Genomic DNA, 22,290 nt, shown 5'->3' with positions numbered 1-22,290 from the left:
GTACTGAAAGCATATAGTCCTATTAAAACAAAAGTTAAGTGAGGATATTAATCAGTTCAGTAAAGGAGAGGAAGTGCAAAGTAGAAAGGAAAGGTAATTCTTCTGTCCAAAAAATATGGCACTTAAGATTCAAAAGGTAGAGATTCTAGTCCTGGTTCTGACATTCATTAGGTCATCATAGGAAGTCACTTGTTTATAAGTAAACCTGGGATAAAATAACTTCACCAAGCTGCAAACTAAAGAATTAAAATGATTTTAAGAAATTAAGTCTGTGAAAATCCTGTGTTCCTTAAAATAGTAAACCCATGTACTTCACCCAAATTAATTTTTATCTGTTCACTGTCAAAGATTAGCATTGATGGGTTTTTTTGGATGTTCTTCTTCCAGTTCTAAGAACTAATAAAAGCTTTTAGCTGGTCCCCAAAAGGATGAGATTTCATGCACTGGGAAACAAATATAACCCTTTTTAATCTTCTATCATCACCAATTAATCCATCATCACTGCAAACTACTTTCTTCACTTGTTACCCTTTACTCAACTTTACCAATTACTTTTATCTTGTATTCTGCTTGACCATAGCATACATTTGTGTGTTTGCTGTGCTACAGTTCTTGGCAGCCTCCTACTAAAAGAGTAAGTTGCAGCTGCTTATGACCACATTTCCATGATATACTGTATCCAGGCACACTAGCCCAGAAAAAGGACCCAGTCTAGGGTTCCTACTTACACAGTCACCTTAACTCTCCCAAATAACTCACTAACTATAGACTAAAGACTGGGATTGTAGCTTGGTGATCAAATGTTTGCCTTGCAGGTATGATGCCATGGTTCAATCCTGATCCCTACTATAACAACAACAAAAAAATCAGCCATTATGGTGCTCGAAAACCAAACAAAAACTACTTGAGTTCTAGAACTGGTTTTGCCGGCTACTTAATGTGTAATTTTATTACCATTTATCTATCCCTTCCTACCTAATAGGATTGTCTTAATAGTCAAATGAAGTAATATATGTGAAAACCCTTTACAATCTAAATCATTCCAAATGGTGTGTCAGGGTGTTTTACAATAAAAGTTAAGTTGTTGGGTTTTTTAATTCTGACAAAATTATCTAAATGTTAAACTTCAAACTCATAACTACAGCTTCTAGAATAGATCTGTCCAATTGAACATTGTGCAATAACACAGATGTTCTATACCTGCAATGTCCAACAAGGCACTGTTAGTCACATGCAGAACTGAGTATTTAAATGTGGCTAGTGTAACTGGTGGACTGTGTCTTTAATTTTATGTAACTTTACCTTACACTTCCAATAGCCACACGTAGTTAAGCAGTAACAAACAGCACAGGTCTGGGATGAGAACTGGAAAACCCAGTTATACTTCCAAAGTCTATGACAGGAAATACAACATTCAAATCCAAATAATAAAGGTGGGGACCCATTAAGAAAACAACACTCATGTTCACTTAAATGCTAGTTACATAAATATGTTCAATATGTCCTAATTTATACCCAAGTTTCAAGAATGCATCCAAGAAAGCACCCACACAGAATGTCAAAGGTATGTAAGAAAAATAGGGACAAATCCATCCAACTTGTCTTCTCCATGATCTCACTCACAGTTCATGAAACAAAAAATTCAGTGAACATACACCTCAAAACAGATTCATGGGAGATAAGATGCATCAGTCCCATACTCTCTTCTCAGGTACCTTCTCAAGAAGAAACTGGAAAAGACAGCATACAAATCCCATATTCTCTCTATCCAGTTCTTGCCTCCTACCACACTACACCCTGGGTGAGGAACATATAAAAATCTCCACCATACTGCTACAATCTGAAGTTGACTGAATTTTATTTCCAGTAAACCTAAGGCATGATTTTGAAAAACAAATATGATGCCAGGCATGGTGGCACATGCCTCTAATCCCAGCAGCTCAGGAGCCTGAGGTAGAAGGATGGCAAGTTTGAGGCAACTTAGTTAAGCAGGGCTCTAAGCAAATTAGCAAGAAATTGTCTCAAAATAAATTTTTAAAGAGCTGGGGAAGATAGTACAGTGGTTAAGTGCCCCTGGGTTCAATATCTAGTACCCTCACAAAAAATCCCAAGAATAAAAAATTCCAATGTTTTGGGAAATTTTTTCAGATCTTTTTAAACATTTAACACAAAATCCTCAACACTATCAGCCTAAGAAGCAGTAGCTGCTGCTGCTGCTGCTGCTGCTAACACAAGGTATCTACTGACCTCTCAGTATCTGCCAGGCACAAGACTACCTTCATCACCTGTATTATCTCACATAATTGAGGATTGTCCCTACCACAGGAGAAAGGAGCACTGGCAGGTCACATCAGAATTTCCCATTGTTAAAGGGCTGGGACCTTCCAGAAAACTGAGCACAGAAGCCCCCCACCCTCAAACCCCAATTCTTGAGATCAAGACAAAAAGATTTCAGACAGGTCCTTCAGAGTAACAGGCATGAATTTATTAGATGGGATGGGAAAGGAGGACACTCTCAAGGCCAAGAGTGGGTCCTCTCAGGAGAGGGACAGCATGGCTCTCCTGCACTCCAATTTTATTGCGGATCCCAGAGGAGTTTCTAAAGGGTCCAGCCCAGGTCCACATCTTCACTTTTGACCAAGAGCAGGATAACTTCAGACTTTCACGTCCCCACTGCCACAACTCTAGATCACTTTGGCCCAGCCTGATGGATTTTAAATTGGATTCTTAACCAAAAATTCTTACAGGTTTTATGGTTAGACGGAATTATCCTTATCTCCCTGAGTTCCAGGATCTGGGTCACGAAAAGGGTCACAAAAGTCTCCCACCTCACAGTAACTTGGGTTCCTCTTAGCGACATTATTTCAAGTCTGCATTTCTCCTGCTGATACCAGGTAGTTAGATGAGGAAGGCGACATATCCTGTCCACTTGGGCTGCAGGCAAATTGCTTCTTGGAAAAGATAGCATGTGGGAAGACAGCACAGTGGGCCCATTTTATATAATTATTCCCTTATGTTCCCAGCACCCGTATTTGTTCCCTTACCACTATGAAGGTCACTGCCAGTTCAGGGCAAAGGTTACTGTGAATCCAAAACACTCTAGGAACCAGCAGTGGCAAGTTGCTAGTTTCTCCCCAGACACAGGAAGAGCTGGAAAAGAAAACTGGGGGTCCCAGATCCCATTTTCCCCCCAGGCCTGGGTGGTTAGAGGAGGAATTTCGTTTGAGGGCAGAAGGGAGGCGACACCAACCACTTTCAGGACTGAGCGGCCCACAGGGCTCAGGAGGAGGCGGAGCGAGGGACCGGTGTCCCTGGAAGGGCCCCGCACGCAGGCGCCAGGCGAGGACCCCGCATCGCAAAAGGCGGCCTAAGGAGCGCAGCCCCCGGCCAGGACCCCACTGTCCGCCCGCGCCTCACCTGCTCCGCGCCGACACGCTCAGCGGCCGGCTTGCCCGCGCGCCGCCGCCCAGGCCCGGCCCCGGGTTCCCCGGCAGGCCGCTGGTCCCCGCATGGGGTCCGGCGAGGAGCAGTGGGCGGCGGACCGAGCCACCCAGGGCCGCGGAGGCGATACGCAGGAGCCGGGAACTCCCCGCGGCGGCCATGGCCCACGGTCGCTAGCTGCTGGATGGACGCAGGCCGCCCCAGCGGCGCGGAGGTGAAGGCTCGGCGAGCTGGGCGGAAGGACGCCCGAGGGCCGCGGCGGGGGGCGGAGCGTCTGGGCGCAGTCCTGCTCCCTGCGGCCGCCTGCCGTCGACTCCGCGCCACTTGCTCGAGACCTATAAAGCCCTAGGTGCGGCGAGCCCGCCCGGCCCCGCCCGTGTCCACGCCTCCGGGGCGGGCTCTCTCCTCCGGGCCGGGCTGGAGCTCGCGGAGTTCACTCACCGGTCAGTTTTGAGTTAACCTGGAAGCTTCTCAGCATTTTAGAGTTGCCAGGCAGAAGTGATCAGTTCAAGGCAGAACGTGTAAAGCAGAAAGATAAGTAAAACAACCCGCCGTTAACCAAGACCACTCCGCACTGTCCCGCACTGCCTCCCCAGCGCCTCCCCCCACCCCAATCCCGCCAAAAAAACAATGCAGGGAAAGCTAACATGGCTTTACAGCCGAAGGGAATACTGGGCATTGTCCAACAGGAACAGTAAAAAATGTTAGAAATTTTCAGAATGCCAATAGGTATTATACAAAAATAATTATGAATGTAAAATTATAGGTCATCACAATAATGAATAGATTTAGGGCCACTGATGAAAACAGGTCATAAGCCTAGGCCTGGACTGAAAATAAATGCTTAATGCGCACGTGAAATCCAAGAGACTTTAACAGGAAACCTTTTGATGAACTGAGATTTCTAAAAGACTTAGGAAAACCCGAAAGATGAATTTTAAAATACTCTTTATCACAGTTAATACATCATGGGAAAAAAAAGGCTTTGATGTCAGAAACAACAAATGTCCAAATCCAAGGTCTACCACTTAGGCAATCTGAGACCTTGGATAAATTATTCTTTTCCAGGATCAGAGTTTTTTTTCCCTACTTCATGGATAAGATAGTTCTTGCTTCACGGCGGTTCTGAGGGTTAGACGAACTAACACGCACAGTGCACGGTGCGTCACAAACCACGAGCAATAGATCTTTCCAGCTGAAATAGTACTCTTACAGCAAGCGATATCCACAAGGCCAAAGTGGCTATTGCAAATATGCTAAAACACGATAAAAGATATTTTAAAGAATATTCAGAACAAAATAGCTTGAAGCAGACCAGAAACCCCCACACCCAGAGACATTTAACATAATTAAGCAGAAATCTCCACCGTATTTCTAACATATAAGTTCCTTTTCTTGTCAGAAAGCTTTAGAATAGAAAATAAGCAAAATTTTCTTCAAAAAACTCAATGTGGGATAGGACTTCTATTTGTGAGGACTAAGTTGCTGAATCTTGCAAAAGCTAAGTTTGGTTGCAGGCTTGATGATGTTACTTCTGCTTTTGTAATAAAACCTGTAAGACCCCTGACTAATCTAAAAAATAAAATAAAATAAAAAAGCACTTGTCATGAAAACTTTAAAACCCCTCCTCCCACTGGGTATAAAGTTCAAAGAATTTCCAGACTCGAGGTCCAGAGAATTTTTTAGGTGATAGCCCCTCTGGACCCTGCAGCCAATAAACCTGCTTCCTAAAAAATTCTCAGTTGTCCAGCCTCTTCTGTCCTACATCAAGCTGAGTAAGAATCTTTCCAGGCGATATAAAGAACATATTGGACCTGATAGCAGAGAGAAGAGTCATTGGACTCCTTTAATTGCCTCAGTCTTCAGATCAAGAAAACAGTAGGTGCATTAGAAAAGGCACAACAAACCTTAGCAAGTAATCCAAAAAGAGGTTCTAAAATAACAGTTGACTTTTATTTATAAAGATCAAATTCCAAGGTCGGATGATTTAATTATAGAAAATTGGAAGAAATTTGCATGTTCCTTCTCCTCTCAGCCTTACTATAGCAAATCCAGTTTTGGCTTGGTCATGGCACAGTGTTCTGCTTTCAAGGGCATTTCTTTGTATACACAATACTTAGTTATCTTAGTGGCCTCTGTGATTCCAACACACCATGCATATTAAGGTCTTGAGCATATTAAGGTTCAATAAGTATTCGTGAATAAATGGTGTCATGTGTTTCATTAGTAAACAGCAGGATTCATTAGGTATGTGCATTGAAATTAAAGAGGGAAAAATGTTCTCCAAATTTTCAAAGGTGGGTGAAGGTTTTCCAAAGATTGCAGTTACAAATATTAAGCAGAATTCCAGGAATATTGCTGAGCATAAGGTTCAGGAACACAGATAAAGCAATATGGAATTACTGCAGATGTGCTTTTACTTATTTTTTTGCTTTTATATTTTCTTATCTATAAACTCCCACCCCCACTCTATCTTTTACTCCTGTTAAATTGTTACGGTTTGGGATCTGGAAGGTCTCCCAAAGGCTCATGTGTTGAAGTCTTAGTTCAAAATGCAGCAATGTTCAGAGGTGGAGATTTGAGGAGGGGATTGGCTTATGAGGTCGCTGACCTCAGCAATGGATTAAAACCCTTCCTGGCTATCAGGAGGTGAGCAGCTCTCCTCCACCTTGACCTTCCACCATGATGTTCTACCTGATTTAGGCCCAAAGTAATTAAAGCCTGCCGGCCATGGACTGCAACCATGAGCCAAAATAAATCTTTCATCCTTTAAGTTGTTTATGTCAGGTCTAACACACAAATCCATTCATATTTTGATGTTCTACAGGTAATTTATAAGCAGTATATTAAATCAAGTTAAACATATCTGTCTCCTTAAATATTTATCATTTCTTTTTTTAATATTTTTTAGTTGTTGGTGGACCTTTATTTTATTTATTTGTATGTGATGCTAGGAATTAAACCCAGTGCTTCACACATGCTAGGCAAGCACTCTACCACTGAACTACAACCCCAGCCCTATTTATCATTTCTTTATGGTGAAAACTTTAAAAATCCATCTAGCTTTTTTAAATGTACAGTACATTATTATCTATAATCATCTTACTATGCTATAGCAAATTAGACCTGATTTAACATTACAAAATTTATACATATGTCAAAACATGGTACCTCATTATATGGAGTATAGTTATATTTTTATGTACTAGTTGTAAATTAATTTATAAAGAACAGAAATTCATTTTTTTTTCACAGTTCCAGAGACTGGGAAGTCCAAAATCAAGATGCCAGCAGGTTTAGTATCTGGTTAGGATCCAGTCTTTGCTTCCAACATGGCACTTTGTTACTGTGTCCTCACATACACAAAGGGTAAAAGCAAAAGTACCTAGTTAGTTCTGTCTAGCCCTTTATAAAAGTGTTAGTTTGTTCCATGAGGGTAGACCCCTTGTGACTTAATGCATCCTGTTAACTCCATCCTGTTAACTCCACCTGTAGTATTGGAGATTACATTTAAATGTGGATTTTAGAGGGAACCCAAACATTCAAACCATAGAATTTTTCTCTAATTCCATCTTTCGAGTTAAGCTATGCCTATTCGTACCAACAAATCATCTCATCTTCTTTTGAACACCCAAGACCTTTGTTTATTCTCATAAAATGCATTGTATCCATTGTTTTGAATGGGATAATGTTTATGAAAAAAATGCTTTCTAAAGTGCAAAATGCTATTTTTAAAACAATGTTTATTGAGCACCTACTATGAGCTTCATGGCACTTTTTCTTTCTTCACACATAATCTCTGTAACTCCTCTAGACTGAAACTCCCAAAGAGTAGGGGTGCTATGTTATTCATCTTCATATCCCCAGGACCTAGCACAGGGCCCTGCTCAGGGAAGACATTTAATAATGTCTTTTAAAGGAATTTATCCCATTTATTTTCAGCAACTCTGTATGGTAATTATGCTTTAAATGAGTAAATACTTATTGACATCAGAAGTGTGTAAATAACTATGCTAGTGCTGGAGACATAGCAGTGAATAAAACAATTTCTGCCCTCTTATTATACAGATGAGAAAACTTGTTACTGTGCTAGTGACTCTCTTAGAAGCCATACTGCTAGTAAGTAGTTGATTCAAAATACAAACCTAGGTCTTCTCAGTCCCAAGACTGGGCCATAACAAAAGGTAAGATTATACTATTAGTATTATTGTATGTGTTTTTCCAATGCCATATTCAATAATAAATGAAGATTCTATACCATCCACATAACTTAGGAATAAGATCGGAAAGTATTACCTGAATTTTCTTTTTTCAAGGTTTTTTATTTTATTCATTCATTCATTCATTCATTCACTCATTCATTTATTATTTCTTTAGTGCTAGGAATCAAACCCAGGGCCTTGCACATGCTCTACCGCTAAACTACATCCCCACCTCCTAATCTATTTTTTTTTATATTTATTTTTTAGTTGGACACAATATCTTTATTTTATTTATTTATTTTTATGTGGCACTGAGAATCAAACTCAGGGCCTCGCACATGCTAGGCAAGCACTCTACTGCTGAGCCACAACCCCAGCCCCTGATTTTTTTTAAAAAAGCATGTAAGTAGACTTAAATAAATTTCATTCCAAGAAATTACCATTCCATCCCAAGGTGATTTTTAAATATTGCTGAAGATTTTGATGAGCAAGTTTTTTACACTTAAAGACACAGCTGGTATTTAAATATATTGCCATATTGGTTGTATTGATCTCTCTGCTTGCCCTCTTGTCTTGCTCTTGGGGAATATACAGTATGTGATGCTCTTTATTCAACCTTCACGTGTTTCTTTTTAATGATATTTTGGAGAAAAAAAAAACATGTAACAAAAACATTTAAGTTCCATGTCCTTATAAAAGATTGCTACCGTAGTATATTCATTCTCTGTTGTTGCTGGAAATTTCACTCTTTTCTGGTTCTATGTGTCAGAAATCAGAGATAGGACTCAGGGCTAAAGTCAAGGTTTCAGCAGTGACTCACTCTTTTCCAGAGCTCTAGGATAGAATTTGTTTTCCTGCCTTTTCTAGCCTCTGGAGGCTGCCTGCATTCCTTGGTTCACTTCTGTCATCTTCAAAGTCAACAGTAGCTGGTGGACTCCTTATCTGGCATCTTTCTGAATCTTCTTCCCTCATCTTCTCTCTCTGACTTCAGCAGGAAAGCTTCTCTGCTTTTAAAGATTAAAGTGATTAGTTTGGGCCCATCCTGATAATCCAGGATAATCTCCCATCTCAAGGTCCCTATCCCTAATTATTATCTGAAAAATCCCTTTTGCCATGAAAGGTAACATATCCACAAGTTCCAAGAGTTAGGGCAGACATCTGTGAAGGACCATTACTGTCATGAGCTGTCTGTTGGCTGTGTGTGGACTGTTGCACACAGTAGCCTCCTGAGGGCATAGGTCTGGCATTGAGAACTCCCTGTAGCGCCCCCTCAGGAACTGATCACCTGATGCAGGTGAACCTCCCACTCAAGCTCTGCCTAAGATCCCACACAGCACCTGAGATGTTTGTGACCTGCCAAGATGTCAATCAATCTGCTGACCACAAGACACCATGAACCACGACTCCACCCTTGAAACCTTATCCCTGCCTTTGATGTACCCCCTTAAATAAACCACATTTTGTGTTTGTCTAGTTCAGGAACCCTTGTGGACTAGATCTAATGGGGACTTTGCTTTTGTTTGTGTTTTATTATTTTGTAATTATTTGAGATACTAAGATTTTGGATGGCTTCATTATTTGTGATATTAAGGTTTAGAGTGGCTGTTTAGAGTGGCTCGGATTCCTCTGGGCAGAAGAACCGTCCAATGAGACACTGGTCATCTTCCCCTTGAAACATTATTTCACCTCCTACACCCAGGCTTAAATATCGAACAAGTTCTGCATTAACCCTAACCATTAGTGAATTCTTACTGTCATCTTAACTTTCTGAACTGTTTTGACCACTGCATTAGTTTAGGTTTCAAGACTTTCCTCAACTTGGAGAAATGAGGTGTATTGTACCTACCATGAATTACATGGGCCCCACGACTAAAGATTCTATGATCATGGGCTGGGGTTTTGGCTCACTGGTAGAGTGCTCACCTAGCATGTACGAGGCACTAGGTTCAATCCTCAGCACCACATAAAAATAAAACAAAGTTATTGTGTCCAACTATGACTTTAAAAATATGTTTTTTTAAAAAAAATCTATGGTCATAAGAAACTTCTTACTCACAAAAGAAATGTACAATGATAGGTAATACTTATTGAGTGCTTACTCTGAGCCAAGCATTCTTCAAGGTGCTTTAAAAGTTTTGATTTATTTAATTTTTCACAAAACCCTTATAAAGTGGATATCTGCATCATTACCATTTTGCTGTTGAATAAACTGATGCATAGTATATATTTAAATGAATTTTAGTGCTACTAAAAGAAATAATATTAAATAGCTTTTGATATAGTAGTTTTATTAACATGCAATCAGCAGACATAATACTATTTTATATAGCATTCTACCAAAAAAATAGATTTATTCACCTTTAGATTCGAGAGGACAATGGAATAGAATCTACACTTTTCCTTTTCTATTTCCAATCCTTTGAGTCTTAAATACTTCTGCTGATGTATGTTTATGAAAAAAGAGAGAGGGTATTTATGTTTGTGATCTTGTTTCTGCCATTTTGCTCTAAGAAATATATATATATATATATATATATATATATATATATATATATATATCCTTTAGACTTGATTAATATGACTTATTGGTTTGGAGTTATTAAAATGCAAGCCAGATAAGAGCCCAACAATAAAGAAAATTCAGTTAAGGATTGCTGTGAGATAGTCAAGGACAGTCCTCAGGAATGCCATATTGATCCCTCTGGTTTAAGATTAAGCAACTAGAGAACAGTTGCCAAGTTTCCTTGAACTTGGCTGATAAAAAGCTTTGGCTTTTGGAAAAATAGTTTATTCTGTTCTAATGTCCTTTGTTACAGATGAGAGTTTCTAAATATTAGTTAACTGCAGAACCTCAGACTTTGAAGATGCTCTAAAGAAAGCATCTCTATCAAAACTGATTTGTTTGTTTTTTTCTTTTTTTCTAGTACTGGAGATTGAACCCACTGCCTCACTCAGACCAGGGAAGTGCTATACCACTGAGCGGCTTCCCCAAAGCTTACCCTAAATTTTGATGGGCATTTCAAATTTCCCAATTCTTTTTCAGAACCTTCTTCATGTAAATTAAAGTCACTCTGCATACATTTGGCCTATTAAGTTATTAAAAAGTTCAGCATTTGACAAAACCTTGTGTTGGTGAAACTGTGAGGAAATAGACACTCTGATACATTTCTAGTCAATATGCAAAACAGTCCAACTTCTTTTTAAAACAATACTCTTTTATTTTTACTTTTTTTAATTTGTTCTTTTTAAATATACATGACAGTAGAGTGTATTTTTTGAGAGAGAGAGAGAGAGTTTTTTAATATTTATTTTTCAGTTTTCAGAGGACACTACATCTTTATTTTATTTTTATGTGGTGCTGAGGATTGAACCCAGCGCCCCACGCATGCCAGGCGAGTGTGTTACCCCTTGAGCCACATCCCCATCCCTAGAGTGTATTTTTATATATTATACATACTTGGAGTATAACTTCATATTCTTGTGATTGTATATGATGTGGAGTTACACTGGTCATATCATCATATATGAATATAGGAAATTTACATCTGATACGTTCCACTGTCTTTCCTATTCCCACCTCTCCCTTCTCTTTATGTCCATTATTTTAATAAATGGTCCAACTTCTGTTGAGGGCAACATGAGAATATTTTTTAATATTCACTTGCCCTTTAACCCAGGAGTTCCACTTCTGAGAATTTATCCTGTGAATATCCACATAGGTGTTCTGTAACAACAACAACAAAAAAAAAATGATGTCTGCACAGTGCTACTTGCCTAGGACAGTCCTCCAGCTCTAAGGATGTATCTTTTTCTGTAATAGCAAAATATTGGAAAGACAATTCAATTGTTTTTTACTTTGTCATATTGCATGGTTCTATCATATTAAATCTAGAGCCAGCAAAAATTAAATCTTATCTGCGGTTGCCTAGAGTTGAGGGTGAGAGAATACAGACAGCAAAACACAGGAGGGAACTTCTTGGTGTGATGACAATGTCCTGCACAGAGATTGTAGTGATGGTGACTAGCATGTACACATTTGTTAGAACTGGTAGAAGAGTATGCTTAAACCATGAGCATTTTATTGTATGCAAATTATGCCTCAATGAAACTGATTTTAAAAATACATTTTCTTAATGCCATATCACCCTCCAGCTACTGCTCTATTTTCTATCCCTGTTTACAGAGAAACTCAGAGGAGTGAAATATCCTTTGTCTTCCATTTGGACTTTGTCATCATCACTTCTCTGAAGTTGCCCCAGTCATGGTCATTGTTGACATCTGCAGAGCAAATGTCATGGTCAGGTTTCTGGTCCTTGTCTCACTTCATGTCGCTTACAAATGCCATGCTTTGTTCATGAGCACCATTCCTAGTTCCACTGCAGTCTTGGTCGTTGCTCCTTCTCTGTCTCCTTTGCTGGTTTATCTTCATGTCCCCAGCCCTTCATGTTGAAATGTCTCAGAGATCAATCCTCAATTTTCTATTTTTCCCTATTTCTGTTGGGGGAATCTCATGCAGACTCTTGATTTTAAAAATCATGTCTATATACCTTCTGTTTACCTATGTGTTGCTGAAACATAAATTTATATCTCTAGCTCAGGCCTCTACTCTAAATTCCAAATATGATTTTCCAGCTGCCCATTCAACATCTCCATTTGGATTTCTAATAGGCATCTCAAATTAATATGTGAAAATGAAATGACTGATCTCCTCAAAAAAATAGAAACCTTTCTTCTCTCATAATCATCTCCATTTCACCTCCTGCCTCCATTCTCTTAAGTTTTGTGTTGTTGTTCCTGTTGTTTTGTTTGTTGGCTGGTGCTAGAGAATGAAACCAGGGTCCCACACATGCACTTGGGCTACCACTGAGCAACACCCTCAGCCCCAGTTGTCTGGCTTTCTTAGGTTGAAAATCTAGAAGTCATGCTTGAGAGCTCTCTTTATTTCTTATTCCAAACCCAATCAATCCATCAGCAAGTCCTGTCAGTTCTCTCCTCAGGCTATATTAAAATCAGACCACTTCTTACCCTCCATCTGCTCTCACCCTCTAAGTCGCTATTCACTTTTGCCTGGATGATTGCAATAGGCTTTTATTTTCCTCTCTCCACTCCTAGTATAATTTCTTCTCAACAGCCACAATAAACTTGTTATTAGGTTATTTAAAAATACAGCATTTGACAATGCATTGTGTTTGGTGAAGTTATGAGGAAGCAGACCCTCTGATATATTCCTGGTCAGGGTGCAAAATGGTCCAAATTCTGTTGAGGGTGATATGATATTTTTTTAAAATTACACATTTACTTACCACTTCTGGGAATTTCATCCTGCAGATGTCCACACAGGTGTCAGATCATGTCCCTCCTCTGTTTAAGGGGCTCAGTGGATTCCCATCTAACACAATGCAGAGGTAAGTTCTTAAAGACTGACAGGGCCCCGCATGATGAGCTCCCTCCTGCCTTTCCATCCTATTCCCCAGTCCTCACTGCTCCTAGCTGCTCAGGCCTTCTACCCCAGGCTTTTTCACTGCCTTCCTTTTGCCTGCAATGCTTTCCACCTGCATAGCCACAGGCTTCACTTCCTCACTTTTTGTTTGTTTTGTGTTGAGTTTACTTAGAATCCAAAACCCAGCTCCATTTCTGTGATCCTATTAAAAGTAAAAATTAATGGAAGGTCTTTCAGAAAGGCAGTTTTTGTACATCCAAGACAGCAACTGAGGATCAGTGACATGAATGGAAAGCTAGTCCTTGCTAGCCCACATAATTACTATTAAGGGACACTGGAACTTTCTTTCGAGAAAGAAATTGTGTCTAGGAGGATGATAAAAAGCCATGTAATGGAAAACATTGGGCTAAGTTAAATAAGCCAGACTGAGAAAATCAAGGTTCTCTCACATGTGGAAGCTAGAGAAAAATAAGGAAAAGCAGGGGAAAGGAATCAGATATCATAAAGACACAGGGAAAATGAGTGAAATAGAAGGAGACTGAGAGGCAGGGAAGAGGGATGGGAAAGGGGAGGAAATGCAGAATAAAGTTAACAAAGTCACACTATGTGCACATATAAATATACCACAGGGAACTTCACCTATAGGTGTGTGTGGGAAGCACCAATCAAGGATGAATAAATGGATGAGCACATGGAGGATTAGTGGAGTGAAGCAGGGGAGGGAGGGGACTGAAATGAAGTGGTTCAGATTCTATGCGTATTTGATTTTGTCAGGATGAGCCCAGCTACTATGTATAACTGTAATGACCTAATAAAAAATAAATATAACAAAAACAACAGTTATTAAAAGATTTTTATAGAGGAAAAAAGCCACTTAAACTCTTTGTATACAAGAACAGAGCATAAGGTTTCAAAGAGGCAAGTTAAGTATACATGCCATAAATTGAATGTGCCCTATCTTCCCCAACCCCCATTCATATATTGAAATCCTACCTCAAGTTGATAATATTGGAAGTGTCTCTGAGAGGTCTTGAAGTCTTGAGGGCAGAACTCTGTGAATTAAATTGGTGCTCTTATAGAAGAGACCCTTATAGGAGCTCCTTTGCTCCTTCTGCTATGTGAAAATAGAGCTAGAAGATGCCATCTATGAGAAAGCTTGCCCTCACCAGGCACAGAATCTCTTGGCATCTTGATCTTGGACTTCCCAGCCTGAAGAACTGTGAGAAAAATAATTCTGTTGTTATATGCTGTCTAACTTGTGACATTTTATTATAGTATCTTGAAGACCAAGGCAAAAATTTTAAAGGAAAATATATTAGAAGATATATTACCCAATTTGAAGATTGCAAACAAAAGCCATAATGAAGAAATACAGCAGCACTGGTCATTTTGCCCACTAGGTGGCGCAAGAGTAGAAAGAAAATAGACCCTAGCAGATACCAAAATTGCACAAAGGGGAATTCAAACTGTAAATCCACTGTGGCTTCCAAACCAGAAAAGTCCATTAGGCAGCCTGCCAGAATTTTCCCCAGTTGGTTGGAATCAGGGGAGGAGAATGAGCCTGAAATGAACCAATAAAGTAAACAGCAGGGTAAAGCAACATGCGATAGAACAACAAATCTGATTTTAATCTGAACCCAAAAGATTTGCTTTGGCAAATGTGCAAAATTTTGAACCTTAAGAAATAAGGTCGGTTGAGGGTAGATTTGTGATACTCTATTAGAAATAAAAGGTTAATAATTAATTATTTTAAGATTAAAGCTGAAAGACCATGGTTTTATGGTGAGCAAGTGTATACTTGAGGGAAAGAAAAAAATATTTAAGAGGTCTATAATTCCTTAAATAGCTGTGACTAATAATCAGATACATGAAGTAATTGAAATTTCTGCAAAATTTGATTGTTGTGATGCTAATAAAATGGATTGAATTAAATAAGTGGGATTATCATTCATGGAAAATCCTATTACCCTACCACTTTAAAAATGTTTTCTTATAATCATCATCAGAGAGAATCTCAGAGACAGAAATTGATGATTGCCCTTCAACTAATAAAAAAATGCTCATGTCTTGGGCTGGGATATAGTTTGGTTGGTAGAGTGCTTGCCTCCTTGCATACATAAGGCCCTGGGTTCAGTCCCCTGCACCACAAAGGTCATGTCTTAAGTACCCCTACCCCTTTGTTGTAAGCTTCTGTCAGCCACCAAGAGTCACCTGTCCCCTTTGTTTGAAAAGGTGGGTTGATTGTATTCTAGGTGGATAGAGTGTGGCAGAAAGGGGAGCTGAGGCTTGGTTGCCAGGAGAGGAAAAGCTAGGGTCATGATGCTCTGGAGAGCATCCTCGAATCCAGAGAGAGGGATGAGAAAGACTAAGGAAGCTCCTGAGATGGCTAAGCAGCATAAGGATCTCTGTGACTTTAAAATGGGACTCATTGTCTTAGCCCTTTCAGGCTATTATAGTAAAATACCTTAGACTGGGTAATTTACATAGAAATATATTGCTTTCAGTTCTGGAGTTTGGAGAGTCCAAGATCAAGGCAGCAGCAATTTGATATGGCCCTACTTTTCTTTCTTTTTTTTCTCCCCCAGTGCTGGGTATCAAACCCACGGCCTGGTACATGTGCTGTGTACCAGAAAAGCACTATACTACTGTGCTACATCCCAAACCCTAGATGGTGCCTCTTGCTGCATCCTCACATAGCCTAACGACAGAATCGAGGAAAACATGCTTTATTTGAGATCTTTTATAAATGAATTAATTCTATTTCTGAGGAAAGAACCTCCATGACTTAATCATTTCCCCCAAAGACCCCACATCTTACTACTGATACAGAAGGAACTAATTTTCAACATAAAAACCAACATTCAGGATACCAACATTCAGAACAAAGTCATAGGCTATTCTTCTACTGTGGTCCTTGGATGGAGAAGGAGAGCAGACTGGAGAGCTGGGTTTAACCAGGGTTGGGGCCTGGTTCCATGAGATGGACAAAAGAGTGTAATGTGTTCAAGGAGAGGAGTATGATTGATCATTGAATTCAGGTTGAATAAGGAAGTTGCCTGTTCCCAGTGCCAGGACTACAGAAGGACAAGGTCTTAAGAAGATAAGGTGGAACCTTGTACTGCTGGCCTCGGACAGCAAGCAGAAACTAATCTCTAAGTCAGTGACCCAATTTCCTCTGCCTTAAATAGTGCTTGGTGCAGCAGGCTCATTCTCGTTCTTCAGACATCCCTGATATCAAGTGCTGCCTGCATGATACATGATAGTAAGATTTATATGTACATTTTCTCATTTATCTCTCATGAGAGAAACATTTAATATGGAAAAAATAAATCTTATGAGGGTTAAATAATTTGTCCAAGGTCACATAGCCACATCAAGATTTAAAACCAGGTCTTTCTGATTCTAAATCCCCTCTTTTCACCTTAGCAACTTTTGGAAACATAAAATTTCATGAACTGAACAACAGTGCATTATGCTAAAGTTTTTGCAAGGAAGCCAAGGAAAAAAAGAAGAGATGCAATAAAAGTGGCTGTAGCCCTAGCTGTTGTTACTACTCTGTCATTTGTTGATGTATTTGTTAATGATTCCATATAATTCAGAATCAAATGTGCTTTTTGACACTAGGTTCAAATCTTAAAAGATCTTTCTTTAAGAGCCACTACCTTTCCTCTTCATATCTCCCTTTTTTTAAAAAATATTTTTTTAGTTGTAAATGGACACAATACCTTTATTTTATTCATTTTTATGTGGTGCTGGGGATTGAACCCTGTGCTTCACGAGTGCTAGGCAAGCGCTCTGCCACCGAGCCACAACCCCAGCACCCCCTCCTTCCCTTTTCTTCTTACTTTGTCCACAGATTCCTTTTCACTCATGGTCTCCTCACTTCTATCTTTGGCACACTCAAAACAAAGAATTAGAACCAAGTTATTATACCAGCACAAGAAGGAAGAATTGGCGTTGGACAAGCATAAGAGAGTCAAAGAAGGATGCTAGAAAAGTAACAGAATAGAACCCATAAGCATCCAGCGCACTCCTAAAGAGAGCCCCATATCAGAGACGTATGTATATGTGAGCAGGAGGTGGGGAAGCAAAGCCAGGATTGGAGAGGAAAGCCAAACAATAGTGATCCATACATAAAAGAAATGGAGTGTTGTGAAATTGAGAAACAGCTTGGGACCAAAAATAAAAATGTGATTAAAATTCTTTCATTCTGTTTTTGTTGTTTGTTTTTTGTTTCCTTTGCATCACTGAGGATTAAACCCAGGGTCCTCTACCACTAAGCTGCATCCCCAACTCTTTTATATTTACTTTGAGAAACAGTCTTGGTAAATTGTTGAGACTGGCCTTGAAATTGTGATCCTCCTTCCTCAGCCTCCTGAATCACTGGTATCACAGATGTGTGCCACCATGCCTTGCTCTGTCATTCTTTTAATAATATGAATGTTATAATTAATATTAAAGGTTGCATGTGCCTGTAATCTGAGCTAGTTGGGAGGTAGAAGGATTGCTTAAGCCCAAGAGTTTGAGGCCAGCCTGACAACATGTCAAGACTTCATATTAAAAAGAGAAAAACACCAAAGAGAAGACCCAAACCAATAAAAGAATAGAAATAAAAGATCCAGCTTGAAATCTCAAGTTTTCAGAAATGTTCTATTTGCATCTCTTTGCACTGCTACATAAGTGACTCACACACAAGAGGTCCAGAAAGGAACTAAATTACAGTGCTTAAAGAACAATTACCCTGGCCCCGTTCTAAATTGTCCTTAAATGAGAAGAAAGAAGGCTGGGATGGGAAAACCCTTATTCAGTCTGCATAGAAACTCCCATGAAAACAATTGGCTATGGCTTTGCCTATGCCAGAAACAGGGGGAAACTTGAACATTTTGCATTCTTTCAGGTTCAGTTTGAGGAGTCGTCAGGCCTGTGGACCCTGGGAAGTGTGATTAAGGACGCTTGCTTTGTCTTCTTACCACCCACTGCATGCATTGCAGTGACAGGCCTTGACATGTGTCACTCCTCCCAAGGCCAGGGAGGGCCAGAAAGAGTGCAAGGGTATCATTCCCTAGCCCACACAGTCCTCCCACTGCTATTTGTCTGTAGGACTAATGTGAAGTACTCGAAAATGCCAGCCTGTGCCTGGGGCTCCCTCTTGTCATCAGAGGAGGAGTGACACTGCAGAAGGGGCTTTCCTTCTCCCTGCACACGCAGGCCAGCTTCTCACTCTCCAGAACCCAGTGAGCAAAGGCAGTCTCTCAAAATTATATACATATTTTACTTATTTTAAAAAATAAATTTTGTACTTGATATAAGAAAATAAATGTATTTTCTTTTAAGAGTTAGGCACCTTTATTTCATCTAGATGGGGGAAAGCCAAAATATTTAATAATTGGTATTTAGGGAAAGAGGGAAGCTTCATTCCAAAAGAAAATCTAGCTGGTTCAAAGATTTAAATGCATATAAAGAAATCTAAAGGTACTAGAAGAAAACAGGGAAAGGATGCCCATGTATTATGTTAAACTAACCAAATGTGTGGGAGACCAACCTTGCACGTGACTGGGTCACACTCCCCGGATGGGTGCTGAGGCGCTCAGTCACAGAAACATGGCAGAGCTGCTCAGTCACAGAAACGTGGCAGAGCTTTCCCCACCCTTCTTGGGTTTGAGGTCGGTGTCTCCTGCATGGGTGTGTCTTGCTACAGCCCCATGGGTGGAGCTATGCTCACCTGTTCCTTTGTAATATAACCCCTTGCCCTGTTTAGGATAGAATCTTCCATGGAAGTGCCTTGTGTGCGTCCCCTTCTTTTACTGTGCCCTTGGGTGTGGCCTACCCAGGTGTCAGTCAACCTGCTGACAGTGGACATCATGAAGATAGACTCAGCCCCCTGAAACCTGACCCCTTGCCTCATTTGAATAGCTTCTCCTCAATAAAAGGGGTCAGCGCGTGCTCTTGCTCTCTCTCTTCCTTCGGACCCTTAAGGTCAGAGGAGCCGTCACAGTGACCCCAAAGAAAAAGGTATTTGTGTCTCTTGTGTGGTTATTTCGTGCAGCCCAGTTAGCCCAGTTCAACTGGAGTGACCCCTGAGCCTTTTAGATGCGAGAACAGAAACCCAGCACAAATGCTTTTCTTTTCCTTTCCTGTGGTAAACAAAATATGGCTCCCAAAGATGTGTCTACATCCTAATCCCCAGAACCTGTGGATGTTATCTTATATGGCAGACTTCGAATATGTGGCCAAATTAAGGATCTTGAGATGAAGATATTACTCTGGATAATCTGAGTGGCTCTAAGTACAGTCACAAGTAGCCTATAGGGCGGGAGGCAGAGAGGTGAACCCAGACTGGACAGCAGGAAGCACTGTGACCATGGAGGCAGAAACTAGAGTGATGCAGCCACATACCAAGGAATGCCATCAGCCACCAGAAGTGGAAGAGGCCAAAGCCTCAGAGAGAATGTGGCCCTGCCAACATCTTGATTTGGGACTAGTGAAACTAATTTTGGACTTCTGGCTTCCAGAACTCTGAGAGAATAAATTTGTCACTTTCCGACACTAATTTTGTGCTGATTTTCTCTAACAGCCCTAGTAAACTGATATACTCCTGGATTTACCCAAGCTCCACCAGAGTAACAGTTAAAGGCAAGAGAATGGTATGATTCATAAGAATAAAGAGAATAGCAGAAAAGGATTTTGATAAATATTTGGAAGATGGAAATTGAGTGAGAAGAAACTTACTTATCAGAGACTATTACAATCTGTGATCCTGGAGTAGGGGATATGGAGAGGACCTGAGTCACTTCACCCCAGAAACAGGTACAGGGGCACCAAGCAGGGGACGAGCGAGTCGTGGGACTGAACCTGGGGATGGAGTGGAAGTATAAACATGGGCCTTGGCTCCCCTGTCTCTGGCTCCTTCTCTGGTACTGGTCTGACATGAGCTAAGGGTGTTCTGAACCCTGTCCCCAGTCAGTGCCCTCAGCCCCACCACCCCTGCCTGAGCCTACATAAGTCACTGGGTTCACATCCTTCCTGGATGCAAGGGGCCAGAGAAAAGCCATGCAGGACCAGCACAGGCTTCTTGGCAACCATTCCTCATTTTGGAAGGAAGGTGTGCCTTCTGATGGTCTAACAGCGGTCTCTGCCAGACACTGCAAAGTACATCATCCTAAAATTTCCAAACAGTGGGAATAAAAACAAATAACTGAAAGTTTCCAAAATGAAAAACCAGGTCACATTGTGCCTGAGGATCAGCAGTCTTACTGGCATCAGACTTTTCGACAGCAATACAGAATTCTAAATAGAATAACACTCAAAATTCTGAGAGATATTATCTTGCAACCCAAATGTGATAATTGAGCTGAAAATTAATGTACTGGAGAATTTGAGGGAAAATTAAGAGTTTACCAAATTTGTTAGATTTCTTGGGGAAAATATAGTGATTGTGTGTAGAAAAAAACTAAGCAATTGGCCAATGGTAATGGGAATTAGCAATTATTTTATTTTTTAATTTTATAATTGTAAATTGATAAATTATAGTTGTGTATATTTCTGGGATAAAAAATGATATTATGTTCTAGGAATACAATGTGGAATAATTAAATCAAACAATTAACTGTCACCTCAAATGCTTATCATTTCTTTCTTTCCCTCCAAATCCTCCCAATACGTGGGATTGAACCACTGAACTATATCTCCAGCCCTTTTTATTTTATATTTTGAGCAGGATCTCCCCAAGTTGCCCAGGAGGATCTTGAACCTGTGATCTTCCTGCCTCAGCCTCCTGAGTTGCTGGAATTATAGGTGTACATTGATATGCCTAGCAAATAATGATCGTTTTTTTATGGTAAAAACATTTGAAATTTATTTTCCTACTGGTTTTGAAATTCCCAGCCCATTATTATTCTCTTTATTCATCACACTGTACAATATATCTCAAAGTTTTTAAAACAATGTATTCCTTTTATTTGTGACTTCGTACACTTTGATCATTACCTACCTATTCCCCTCACCATGGATTAGCAATTATTAATGTTAAAAAAGCACATGTTTCTATAAGAAAGAAAATATTATTATTATATCCTATTTGATTCAGTAGTAAATAAAATTTGGTAGATTCAACAATATAAATATCAGACTTGATTTAACTAAATATTTGATATAACTGCATTGGAGAAATGTGAGGCGGATTATAGTTGGATAAGAAATCAGAAGCCCCCCAAATTCCTTTCTAGGGTCATAATCTATGTGTATTTTTGATGTGTATGTGTGAAGATCATTGTACAAAGAAGGTTGTCACAGCATTGAACAAGAAATAGCAAAAATGGAGATAATTTCAAAATATCAATTGAGACTGGTTAGATAGATGGTGGTCAGATGGAATAAAAATGCAAGCATTTTTTAAAAGGCAGCCAGATCTGCTGACGTGAACTACCCCCAGTACTGAAAACAATCAAAAACAAAGTATAGATTCCTGGGACCAGTACACTGCCACTTGTGGGGAGAAAACAAATATATGAATTGGTACAAACACACACACCCACAAAAAAAAAAGATGCGTGCGAGCTCGCGCGCGCACACACACACACACACACACACACACACAAGCATTGAGTTTCATGTCTGCACAGACTCTGGAAAGATCCATAAGGAACTACTTGTAGTGAGTGACATCTGCAGAGGGCAACCTTGGTGAGCATGTCCGAAGGAGGTAGGGAACCTTCTTTCACCATGTACTACTTTGCCACGTAATGCTAGTGAACCTATTACCGATTTATTCAAATGCATATTTTAAAGGAAGGAAAGAAAAAACTTGATAAAATAAAAAAATGAAAAACAAAACATAGAATTAGCACCCTTTGTATCTCAGTATAATATACCAATCTTCTCAAAATGCCATTTCTAGCACCTTTCCTTTAGGTGGCAGCACGTGCTTGGTTTTATAATACCTAGCAGACTAGCCTTTAGTATCACATCAACAACTGTGTTTAGATGTCTTATTTTTCCTTTTCATCAGGAAAATTTTCTCAAAATATCAAAATATACATTTACAAAATTCATGGCCCAGAAATATTCCAAGTATGGTAATACAAAAACAAAACAAGAAAATAAAGTATACATTTTTATGATTATAAAACAGACAAATTGTTGACAGTGATTATCACTGGGTGGCAGGACAATTAACAGGTGAATTTGTTTTGCATTTTATATGCCACA

The 22,290-nt window shown here is 39.8% G+C and overlaps 1 protein-coding gene across 1 annotated transcript in view; it reads right to left on the bottom strand.

Annotated features, from left to right (window-relative positions):
• The window catches only part of Fdx1 (ferredoxin 1), a 31,174-nt gene extending 27,425 nt beyond the window's left edge, over positions 1 to 3,749 (bottom strand). The window contains exon 1 of the mRNA XM_026392543.2: positions 3,418 to 3,749. Within this exon, the coding sequence (XP_026248328.2) occupies positions 3,418 to 3,602 (185 nt within the window). The 5' untranslated portion in view covers positions 3,603 to 3,749. The remainder of the gene's footprint in view (positions 1 to 3,417) is intronic.
• Between the last annotated feature and the right edge of the window lie 18,541 nt (positions 3,750 to 22,290).

Source organism: Urocitellus parryii, chromosome 4 (assembly GCF_045843805.1).
Source record: "Urocitellus parryii isolate mUroPar1 chromosome 4, mUroPar1.hap1, whole genome shotgun sequence".
Taxonomy (NCBI): Eukaryota; Metazoa; Chordata; class Mammalia; order Rodentia; family Sciuridae; genus Urocitellus; species Urocitellus parryii.
This window is presented reverse-complemented; position numbering and strand designations above follow the sequence as displayed.